At 40.1% G+C, this 12,158-nt stretch overlaps 1 protein-coding gene across 2 annotated transcripts in view; it reads left to right on the top strand.

Annotated features, from left to right (window-relative positions):
* Window positions 1-12,158, top strand: part of LOC102292316 (protein kinase C-binding protein NELL1) — a 322,495-nt gene that overhangs the window by 302,875 nt on the left and 7,462 nt on the right. The window contains exons 16-17 of one of the 2 annotated variants that reach the window (XM_014340030.2): window positions 2,192-2,385; window positions 11,924-12,100. In XM_014340030.2, coding sequence (XP_014195516.1) covers window positions 2,192-2,385; window positions 11,924-12,100 — 371 coding nt within the window. The remainder of the gene's footprint in view (window positions 1-2,191; window positions 2,386-11,923; window positions 12,101-12,158) is intronic. The other variant, XM_042228525.1, reaches the window with a different exon arrangement.

Here is a 12,158-nt window from a genome sequence, read left to right as displayed (position 1 = left end):
TTTTTTTTTTTTTTAGCAAATAGGAGACAAGCGTTTGTGCTCTTTTTGGTCAGCAGTGGTTTTTACTCTCCCAGGGGTGCCGTTTTTGCCCAGTCTCTTTCTTGTGGCTTTTTTTTTTCAGATAGGTTCCAGGTGTGTTTGGATAGCTTTTTTCTCTCAAAAAATAAAATAATCATTTAAAAACTGTTTTTTGTGTTTACCTGTGTTATCTTTGTCTAATATTACAATACGTTTGATGATCTGAAACCTACACAGGTGACAAAAGATAACAAAACAATAAAAAAAAATAAGATCAGCAAAGGGGCAAGTACTTTTCACAGTACTGTATACAAATTAAAAAACAAAGCTGAGGCAGTGTTATCATGCAGAGCTCAGTCTGGCATGTCCAAAAATCATCTGATGGAAATGTGAACAGTAAGAATCAGCAAGGAAACTTGGTGATGTGGAAATCAGTCTTCTTAACCGTGCTGACGGTCATCACTCACCCTGAGTCGAATGTAAATTGACCTGTTGACTATTTTCCTCCCAGTGGGAGTACAATGCTTCAGTATATAGTAAATCAGGAATTTAACTATTTATAATGTAGTTTCAATTTTTTTTTCTGCTTTTGCAATTTGTTCATGTAACACTGCTAGCATGCGGCCACTACCGAATGAATGTGATTGATGACTTCAGGCAGCAGGCGCTAGCAGGGAAGAGGAAAAAAACAAACTGCTGTTAAAAGAAAATTGTTTTTTTCCTTTTTTCTCCGATTACTTCACATTTAGTGGGGATAAAGTGAGTTAAATTATAGGGCTTGGTAATAGTTATGGACAGACATTTGGCACCTTCCTTCCTGTGCCATGCTGATAAAGAAAAGCAGAGAAAAATGCCATCCGCTCTCTCTTTTATGATTAGTTTGTTTGATCTCTAGTGGGTAAAAGTGGGAAAGAAGCTGACTGAGCAGATCCTTTGATGATTCGGCCAAATCGGCTAAGAGAATATAAACGAAGTGGCTAAAGCTATGATTCCAGTATGTATGCAAAGTATAATCTGCCTGATGCCAGCAACTTGTCAATTCAGTTGCTGCCACTAAAATAACTAAATGCTGTAATTTGACGGAGTGACTGCACTTGGGAGTTAAAATAAAGATTTGTAAACATCATAAATGTCACATTAGATATTTTCCAGAATCCACAATAATGTGCGGGGGAAAAAATCGAGCGTGCATGTACACCCCATCCCCCACATGGTAAACATTCCCATGTGTAGATGTGCAAAATAGTGCATTTTGTGTTGTAATACATGTGCTTCATTTGGTATCAAGGACCGGATAAAAGAACACAATTGTTCTTCGGGGGGAAAAAAAGGTTAATCTTGAACATAATCCATTCATTATAATTAATTTGTACTCGTGCTTCTACTAACAGGTGTCAGGCACGAAGAAAGGCTGCAAATTTATAATTTAGACAAGCAAAGTAGTAGAGTTTGCACAGTGCATTTTGATTAGAAGCAAAATATGCCCTTTGTCATATATCTTAAAAATAATTAGAGAGCAAAATAATATTGTTTTTGTATGCAGATGGTCCTGTTAGAAAAGTCAAAGAAAAAGGAATATTACACCATCCCACGAGAGGAGTGTGATAGTCTAAAATAAAGAGAATCAGAAATATAAAGATTAATGTGTGAGGGGGGGGGGAAACTTGGATATTCACTGAATAAGAATGGAAGACCTGTAAATACTAGCATAATTTGAAATCAGATTTATCAACAAGATAATCCCTGTGATTTTAGATCAAGTTTACCTCATTATCATTACCGTTGAGAGTTCAGACAGAGAACTGCCTTTAATTGCACTTTCAGAGAAATAAATCTAATAAATGAATGAGGTGGTGGCATTTGTGTATTGGGAACTTCACTGGTTTGATTATCCAAACTGTTGCACCTTCTCATAAACATCGTCATATTTAGATCTGTGGTGTGATGAGGTCCATCCTTGCAAAGTGAAACACGAACAAAAACGTCTGACGTTGGTAAATTCAGTCAAACACACCCCGTCCCTAACTGGTTTTATGACTTAATGATCTCAGTTTCTTTCTCTTCCATTGATCTTTTATTGACCCTTACTGTTAGTCACACAATTACATTTACAGAACTAACTTTAAACAGAAGACCGGCATTTATTTACTATGGATTACTCTCTGTTTTCCAGACATTGACGAGTGCAGTTTGCAGACACACACCTGCTGGAATGACAGTGTGTGTGTGAACCTCCCAGGAGGCTATGACTGTGTGTGCACATCTGGTCCAGGCTGCAGTGGTGACTGCCCACAGGAAGAAGGAATGAGGCGCAATGGAGAAGATTGGAAACCCAGCTTTGATCGCTGTGCTGTATGCTCCTGCAAGGTATAGAACATGATCACGTGCATACACATTTATTGCAATAAGCGATACTGTTGTTAACAGTGGAATTTTTTTTTGAACTTCAACCAGGACCTGAAAGTGATCCATAATCTTGTCTCTGACCTCCCATGAATGAGTTTTTATTATGACCAGGTGTATTATGGGTGGATCATAGCTTTTTGGTCATCCAAGGACAGTAAAATATATATATATATATATATAAAACCATGTGAGCACCAGTCAATAGTTTGACATTCAATTCAATGCAGTTCAATTTTTATTTATACAGTGCCAAATCCTTACACCTCAAGGAGCTTTATATTGGAAGGTAAAAACCCTATAATAATAGAGAAATGACTCCCAGACTAGATTGATTTTAAATTTGATTCTTGATTTAATAGGTAGCTGATGAAGAGAGGCTAATATGGGAGAAATATGCTCTCTCTTTCTAGTCCCTGTCAGTACTCTCACTGCTGCAGTTTGGAACTGAATGCTTTATAGGATACTTTAAAGACAACAACAACAACAACAACAATAATAATAATAATAATAATAATAATAATAATAATAATAATAATAATAATAATAATAATAATAATAATAATAATGAATTACAGCAGTTCAGCCTAGATGTGATAAATGCATGAACTAGTTTTCAGCATCACTCAGACAGGATGTTTCTACTTTTTTATGTTTTTATGTATATAAGACATTCCTTCTGTTTAGCTAACTGGTGTGTGTCATCTGGATTCATGGATAGATAAAGTTGGGTATCATCTGCATGCCAGTGAAAATGTATGCTGTGCCTTTCAGTAATACTGCCTAAGGGAAACATATATAATGTAAATATTATTGGTCTTACAATTAGTAATTGTGGAATTCCACAATTACTAATCGAATAATACAAAATTACACTTATCATCAGATACTTATCAAATCATTGACATGACAGTCATTTTCCATGAAATTTCATCAATTTAATAAATTGTAATTCTATAAAATACATTTGATATTCCAGAAAATACAGGAGCACTGAAAATGCAGCTGGCTTTATAAACCTGGAAGCAATACAATACCGAAAATACAGTCACAACATGAGTAACATGTGCACTGTCTGTTCAGTGAACTCGAACAGTAAATGCTGAAAGTGGAGTTGGGTTAGTAGGGAACGCAGAAAAATCTCCTCTTCCATTAGTTTAACCTCTTTCTTAATGTCAGTGAATTAGTTTTGCAATTTTTGCTGGCCTGATCCTATCGCACAGTTTCCTGTGCTTCCATTGTTTTTACTATGAATATTTCTACCACAACTGTGCTCCTCAGGTGAGAGTTAACAAAGAGAAGAGCAGAAGCCAGTCTCATTAATGCATGCTGGCTTTGTCTCTGCATTCAGACATGACAGCTAAACTTTTTCAGCTTCTCTCTCTCACTCTTTACAACAATGCAGCTGGAGATCCATAATCTTGTCTCTGACCTCCTGGAGAAATTTTACTGTATCTGAGGTTCAATGAATGATAAAAACTTTGCCAGCAGAGGCCAGACAGATCAATAACAGAGGCTTGCAATATCAGGATCAAGTCTGTTACTGTTACTCATCTGGATCTATAAACAAGGTTCATTATTTTACAACAGTAGGCAAGGCATATATTAATTATATCTCTATGCTTAATTCCTCTATTCCACACTATAACCTGCTCTGTTTAACAGCATGCAGAGCAGTAGTTTGACAGCAGCATGTCCTACGAGTGTTTTATAGGCTCGTAGGACAGGAAGTAGCCAGGAGTTCCTGTGCCAAAGTTGCATCCTGCTGATTCCAGCAGTAATCATTCACTGTCTGAAAGAACCTTTATTTGTAACAAAACAACAATATACTTAAGTAAAAGCTGAGATCTGGGAACAAAGCTACATTGTTACCGGCAGTTTGTCGAAATCCTCTAAACAACTCCATTGGAATCATATCAAAGATTAGCAAAGCTGTAAAGGTGGAGATATCAGCAATAAACTTAGTGGCTACAGTGTTATAACAACTGATAAGAAAGATGGGCAAAACTATAAAAATAAGACTTAAAAATTCTCTTTAACATCCACACATTGTGCCTTCTACACATCTCAAAACCTTTTAGTAGTAGTATTTAGCACACATAGCAATTAAGTGTGTAGATTAATTTGGCTAATGTATGCCAAGTTATGACACAAACACAAAGTATGAAACATTTCTGACCGTTCATACAAAAAAAATCCACACGCTCTTCTCCCATCTGTTTATGATTAGCCTGCATTACAGTGTGACAAATATTTTTAGCATCTTAATGACTCTTTTATGTGCTCGGGAGCCAGAATGAGATGGTGCACTGTTGCAGCAGGAAAGTGGGATATTGATCAGATGTTTCTTTTTGAAGAAAGCATCGGAGTGTGAGATTAATTTAAATCAGACAGAGAGTTATTTGGCCTGAAATACCAGCTAAGAGCAGTTGTTTCAACGATGCTTTATCGGCTTATATATTTTAAAGTTTGCCACTAGGATATCAAATTTCTGCCCCATTAAAAACTTTGGGTAAACTTTCTCTGGTACTTATAAGTTATGATGTTTCATTACGTTTCAAATTAGCGTCAAGTTGGAAATTAGCTAAATGTTTGTGATAATGCAGCCAGTGTTGGGATTAATGCATTACAAGGGATTACGTTACTGTAATCACATTATAATTTGCATTGCAAGGGTTCTTCAGTTCTGTGCACACGCAGGGGATAGAAAGAAAATTAAACATCAGGCAAATATGTTTTTTTTTCCCTTCTGTTGCAATCAACTGATTTCATTTCGTGTTTGGAGGAAGAAAATGGTGGAGTGGGCCATGGGATTGCCAGCTTTTCAGCTTCCAGTTTTACAACGTTATTTAACGTTGTAAAAGTCCCGCGGCATGGAGCTATTTAGCTCCATGCCGCGGGACTGTGTGCCAAGGTTCTCACAATCGGCCCCTTGTGTTGCAGAATTCCAACCAGAGGGGCCAAAGAAAATGTTGTCATCCTTGTCTGAAATGAGATGTTCTGATGCTCCCTCAGAGAATTCAGGGTGTGGCTCATTGTTAGCCTTGGGGGGAAAGGACAACATAGCTTTCGCAGCTGACCTCGGCATTGTCCACCAGCAGGAGGACAATGTCGTGGTGCCTTGCGTGGCCGACTCAATGTGCTCCATTGGTGCAACGACTGGAGACAGCATTGAGTTCTTCTTCGACAGGCTAGCCTGGTGGGCTAGCCTTTGACAAAGGCTTTTCAGGGTAAAGCGAGCGCAGTGTTCGCATGAACCCGGTGTGGAAACAGCCGCTTAGGCATGTTGCACATCACACAAGCGTCATGTGTATCTGAACCTGAGATTTTTCTACCGCAGGGGTGGAATTCTGGGCAGCTGGGCAGCAGTCTGCCATGTTAGGGAAGCTTGGTATAGCTGGCTTGGAATGGCGAGACAGCTAACGAATGTTTAAAAGAGAACTACCTGATTAATGCTAACACAACTGCAGGTCTTTGCAAGTATCTGCACAGACAGCCAGGACCCAGAGTGATTTTATAGTTGAGTGCATGCCAACCCCAGCCCAGCGGCCAGAACCTGAACTTCAACAAGTAGCAAAAGCAGTGATGAACTGTCAGGACTGAAGCCTCTGTTTTTACCTGTTTATATTTCTGAAATAGAATCACTCTGGTGATCATTTTGAAGTCTCTTTGGCTGGTAGCGATTAACTGTGATAAACCATCAAATTAACAAATCTTACATTCAGAGCCAGAAAACCAAACCAAAACCAAATGCTTGCAATTGTGCAATCAGCAGCAGCAGCTGCAAATGTGAAAGAATTCAACGCCACAGGTACGTTGGTTTTTATTCCAGCTGTTGAAGGGGTGTTGAAGGAAAGTTTGATATGGGATGCTCACTGAATGTAAGCAAGCAGTGATCTGGTGTCTTGGGACCAGCAATGAAAATCGCTTGTGACTGTAGGGGGGCCACAAAGTTAGTGTAGTCGGTGAAAAGAGAGGGAAATTAAAGATGAACATATCAGAAATAACAGACTGTCAAAAAGCCACAAATTAGAAAGATGGTGTTACACCCAGGCCTAGGCAACCGGCGTGCAACGTATGAAAATAAAAATAAGAAAAAAAACACACGAGAAAAAAACCAAAGCTCTCCACCAAAATCCCAAAACGAAGGTGTCTCAAACGAAAATATTAACAAACCCATTCACAGCTATTTACAACAGACTATTTATTTACATCAAAACACAAAACTATTTACAACACGGGGGAGATCGCGACCATGACCAACTGACACACAGGGCTTAAATACATAGAAGGAGCAATCAGGGAAGGGACCACAGGAGGGAAACACAGCTGGGGGACCGCCCCAGCCTTCGTCTGCTGGAGGGTCAGTGGGACCGCTCCAGCCTTCATCAGCCTTCGTTTGTCTTCGCTGGAGGGTCCGAGGGACCGCTCCAGCCTTCATCCGCCTTCGCTGGAGGGTCCGGGGGACCGCTCCAGCCTTCGTCGTCTGCTGGAGGGTCCGTGGGACCGCTCCAGCCTTCATCCGTCTTCGCTGGAGGGTCCGGGGGACCGCTCCAGCCTTCGTCGTCTGCTGGAGGGTCCGTGGGACCGCTCCAGCCTCCACCAGCCTTCATCCGCTTTTGATCAAACATTTCACTTGGGGTTACATGTTTGATTTTTGGGTGGGGGGAAATGTTACGTTTCGGTGTTGTCAGTGTTTTGTTTTTGCGTGACTGTCATGTGTTTCCTGTTTTACTTTGAAGGTCTGTTGTTATCTTAGTGTGTTCAGTTTACGTTTCCTTGTCTCGTCAGGTCTAATTTGCCCCAGCTGTGTTTCCCTCCTGTGGTCCATTCCCTGATTGCTCCTTCTATGTATTTAAGCCCTGTGTGTCAGTTGGTCATGGTCGCGATCTCCCCCGTGTTGTAAATAGTTTGGTGTTTTTGTAAATAGTTTGGTGTTTTGTTGTAAATAAATAGTCTGTTGTAAATAGCTGTGAATGGGTTTGTTAATATTTTCGTTTGAGACACCTTCGTTTTGGGATTTTGGTGGAGAGCTTTAGTTTTTTTCTCGTGTGTTTTTTTTCTTATTTTTATTTTCATACGTTGCACGCCGGTTGCCTAGGCCGGGGTGTAACAGATGGTAAATGGACTGGTTCTTTTATAGTGCTTTTCTACTCTTCTGCGCACTCAAAGCGCTTTACACAACTTGTGCATTCACACGCATTCACGCAAGCACATTTTTAGTGCTTTCTAACTAACATTCGCACCCACATTCATACTCCGATGGATGCATCGGAGAGCAATTTGAGGTTAGTATCTTGCCCAAGAATACAGGGAGTGCAGAATTATTAGGCAAATGAGTATTTTGTCCACATCATCCTCTTCATGCATGTTGTCTTACTCCAAGCTGTATAGGCTCGAAAGCCTACTACCAATTAAGCATATTAGGTGATGTGCATCTCTGTAATGAGAAGGGGTGTGGTCTAATGACATCAACACCCTATATCAGGTGTGCATAATTATTAGGCAACGTCCTTTCCTTTGGCAAAATGGGTCAAAAGAAGGACTTGACAGGCTCAGAAAAGTCAAAAATAGTGAGATATCTTGCAGAGGGATGCAGCAGTCTCAAAATTGCAAAGCTTCTGAAGCGTGATCATCGAACAATCAAGCGTTTCATTCAAAATAGTCAACAGGGTCGCAAGAAGCGTGTGGAAAAACCAAGGCGCAAAATAACTGCCCATGAACTGAGAAAAGTCAAGCGTGCAGCTGCCAAGATGCCACTTGCCACCAGTTTGGCCATATTTCAGAGCTGCAACATCACTGGAGTGCCCAAAAGCACAAGGTGTGCAATACTCAGAGACATGGCCAAGGTAAGAAAGGCTGAAAGACGACCACCACTGAACAAGACACACAAGCTGAAACGTCAAGACTGGGCCAAGAAATATCTCAAGACTGGTTTTTCTAAGGTTTTATGGACTGATGAAATGAGAGTGAGTCTTGATGGGCCAGATGGATGGGCCCGTGGCTGGATTGGTAAAGGGCAGAGAGCTCCAGTCCGACTCAGACGCCAGCAAGGTGGAGGTGGAGTACTGGTTTGGGCTGCTATCATCAAAGATGAGCTTGTGGGGCCTTTTCGGGTTGAGGATGGAGTCAAGCTCAACTCCCAGTCCTACTGCCAGTTTCTGGAAGACACCTTCTTCAAGCAGTGGTACAGGAAGAAGTCTGCATCCTTCAAGAAAAACATGATTTTCATGCAGGACAATGCTCCATCACACGCGTCCAAGTACTCCACAGCGTGGCTGGCAAGAAAGGGTATAAAAGAAGAAAAACTAATGACATGGCCACCTTGTTCACCTGATCTGAACCCCATTGAGAACCTGTGGTCCATCATCAAATGTGAGATTTACAAGGAGGGAAAACAGTACACCTCTCTGAACAGTGTCTGGGAGGCTGTGGTTGCTGCTGCACGCAATGTTGATGGTGAACAGATCAAAACACTGACAGAATCCATGGATGGCAGGCTTTTGAGTGTCCTTGCAAAGAAAGGTGGCTATATTGGTCACTGATTTGTTTTTGTTTTGTTTTTGAATGTCAGAAATGTATATTTGTGAATGTGGAGATGTTATATTGGTTTCACTGGTAAAAATAAATAATTGAAATGGGTATATATTTGTTTTTTGTTAAGTTGCCTAATAATTATGCACAGTAATAGTCACCTGCACACACAGATATCCCCCTAAAATAGCTAAAACTAAAAACAAACTAAAAACTACTTCCAAAAACATTCAGCTTTGATATTAATGAGTTTTTTGGGTTCATTGAGAACATGGTTGTTGTTCAATAATAAAATTATTCCTCAAAAATATAACTTGCCTAATAATTCTGCACTCCCTGTATTTGGCATGCAGACTAGGGGAAGCCAGGAATCGAACCACCAACCTTCTAATCAGTAGATGACCTGCTCTTCCGCCTGAGCGACAGCCAAAGATGGCAGCGAGGAATACATTTGTGCAAACACACTGCCATGTGAAATGAAAGTGAGACTTAAAAACAAAGATCTTCCTTATTCAGCGTCATCCAGATTGAAAAACTAAAATGAAAAAATGAAACAGAAAATCAAGTTAAGTAAAAAAATAAATAACATTTTAGAGTTCTATAAAAGTTCTAAAAAGATCAACAAGCTCCCTAAGTGAATTAATTTGAGAAAATTCAAACAATATTCTGTACGACTATGTTGTACATATCATACCCCCTTAAAAGAAAGACTGCTGTCTGCAGTCATCAAATTTATCAAACAGTTATTATTGAAAAAAAGCAGTAAAGTTGTTTTGATTGGCACAAATGCATGTCATTGGCATTCAGACGTGGTCATATTCCTTGTACTAAAAAGAGCAGCCTGCATTCATATTTTCTGCCAGCGCGATACAATTGGCAGTAATTTCCCCAGCAAGTCCAGGGTTGTAACTGTAAAGACCAAGGCCATCAGTACCGGCACCCTGGGACTCACAAGTTACTGTAGCAGGACAATATGCATCGATAAAACATTGGCTCTGTATTGCCCTTTTAATGGTATGCAGAATGACTTTATGGCCCTCATACATTTTCTAACAGCCTTTTTATGTAACATTTTTACATCTCCATTACACTGCCGTCCTGGGGCCAGACAGTGCTGGCTGTGCTGAGTAAAATGGACCATAAAGTTTTTTCCAGGTACAGACAGGGAGCCAATGACACAGCGGCTGGAAAGGCAGATCAGTCGGATTCTTCTGCATTTCACTTTGCCGCCCAACCCCTTCTAGTCTCATTTAGAGTGCTATTAAATTGCTTTTTTAAAATGAAATCACCCATAGGTATGTTTCTACATCTTTAGTGACTTTTAGCCATTTAGTGTTCTCTTGATGCTTATATTAGATTAAAAAAACGTAGTTTAAGAAAAAGAAAGACAAACATCACCAGAGGATTTTATTATAGATATTTTCAATTATTAATCAAAGTGTTAAAAAGGCTCTTTGTTATGCTCTTTGTTCTTCAGGCTCTTTGTTATGACACACACTATTGAGCTCTGGTGCGTCCCACTTCTATCAATGACACTTGAGATGCTTTTATATCTTGACTAGAACACATCTGTGTCTAACTGAAATAACTGGACATAAATAGGAAATGTAAATCCCTGTCAGTGAAGTTACAAAGTTTTTGTCAGTTTAAGTCAGTATGAACCAAGCCATATGTCGAGTGAATCATCTACTGAGATGATGAAGGACTGAATATTTTCGACAGCCACCAAGCCAGCCAGAGTTCCTTTGTGAGTGCGGGAGAATGTTAAAGAAGGACAGTGTGGCGACAATTCCCAACACCTGGAATGGAGCAATCCAGACACTGATCAACATCCAATCAATAGCATCCCTTCAACCAAACATGATGATGATGGTGGTGGAAGCACCATGCTCTTGCGAGGCTTTGCTGCGATGGGTAATAAGATAAGTTAAAGAGATGCAGATGTAGACCATGGACGGTATAATAGGTGAGCTTATCTAACAAGACATCAACCACTGATTTCTAAAGTCTCAAACTCAAGCCTCAAGATTAGCATTTTCACCATCACCATTCTGGTTTCAACAAACTGGAGCTTGTCTGACTGTGAAACCCATTAGCTAATGACTTGTGACTGACAAGTCCTAATTTTTTTAACAGAGTTTCACCATGATCTATAAAAAAGAAGTCATTCTTTATTAAATAGAACCCGAAACAAGTGACTGAGCCATGAAGCTAGCAGGAAATTCTTTACAGAGATCAAGACAGATACTGTAGCAATTTTTCCATAGACTTTCCCATAGAAGTCTTTACAACTGCAGCTTTACCATCCGGTGTCCTTCAGAGAGAATGCAGGTTCAAGGCACTTTAGCATTATCCTCACTTTTCAAACCTGCTTTATATCATCCATGGTCCAGACCTGCTCTCAGTAGAGAATACCCCCCACCCAGTTTGGTTGACTGTCAGCAAGACTTATTGTCAAAAGTGCTTAACAAGTCACTAATTTTAGGCCAGACATATTTATATAAATCAGATATTAAATTTTAATTTAGAAAAAATAAACAACGTGCTTTAAAAGCCTGCTTGGTGTTCATGTTATTGTTTTGCAAAAAAAAATTGATGAGAGAGAGTGGGAGACATATGAAAAGGAGAAAGTCAGAAAATGCATTGTTTGTAAGGCTGTGCCTTGGTACGGCGACTTCAGGGTGTTCCCATTTGTCAAAGACAATGACGGATCATTTACACAAAAGTAAAAATCTGCCTCAGGAAAGTGCTCAAACTGTGTTTGTTCACAGTAATATTTCATGTTTATAGACCCATTATTTCATTTTTATATAAATCACAGTGAGTTTGAAGCCCTTTGTTTTACTGAGGGACACCTTTATTGTGTATTGGGTATTGTATTTTACTACCCAGAATATACAGAGATGATAAGCTACGTACATTATTTAAGCCAGTTTGCACCCCGATGTGTGTGACGTTTGTTGTTTAGGATGGGCAGACGTACTGCAGGCGGAGACCTTGTGACTGTGGAGACCCAGAAGAGGATCTGTTCTGCTGTCCTGGATGTGACAACAGGCCCAGCAGCCAGTGTCTGGATCAGAGCGGACGCACACTTTACCGCAGCGGAGCATCTTGGCTGTACGGCTGCCAGCAGTGCCGCTGCATGGTTTGTACACACACACACACACACACACACACACACACACACACACACACACACACAC

The sequence above is a fragment of the Haplochromis burtoni genome, unplaced genomic scaffold (genome assembly GCF_018398535.1).
Source record: "Haplochromis burtoni strain Fernald_Lab_line unplaced genomic scaffold, NCSU_Asbu1 Contig_329, whole genome shotgun sequence".
NCBI classification, from domain to species: Eukaryota; Metazoa; Chordata; class Actinopteri; order Cichliformes; family Cichlidae; genus Haplochromis; species Haplochromis burtoni.
This window is presented reverse-complemented; position numbering and strand designations above follow the sequence as displayed.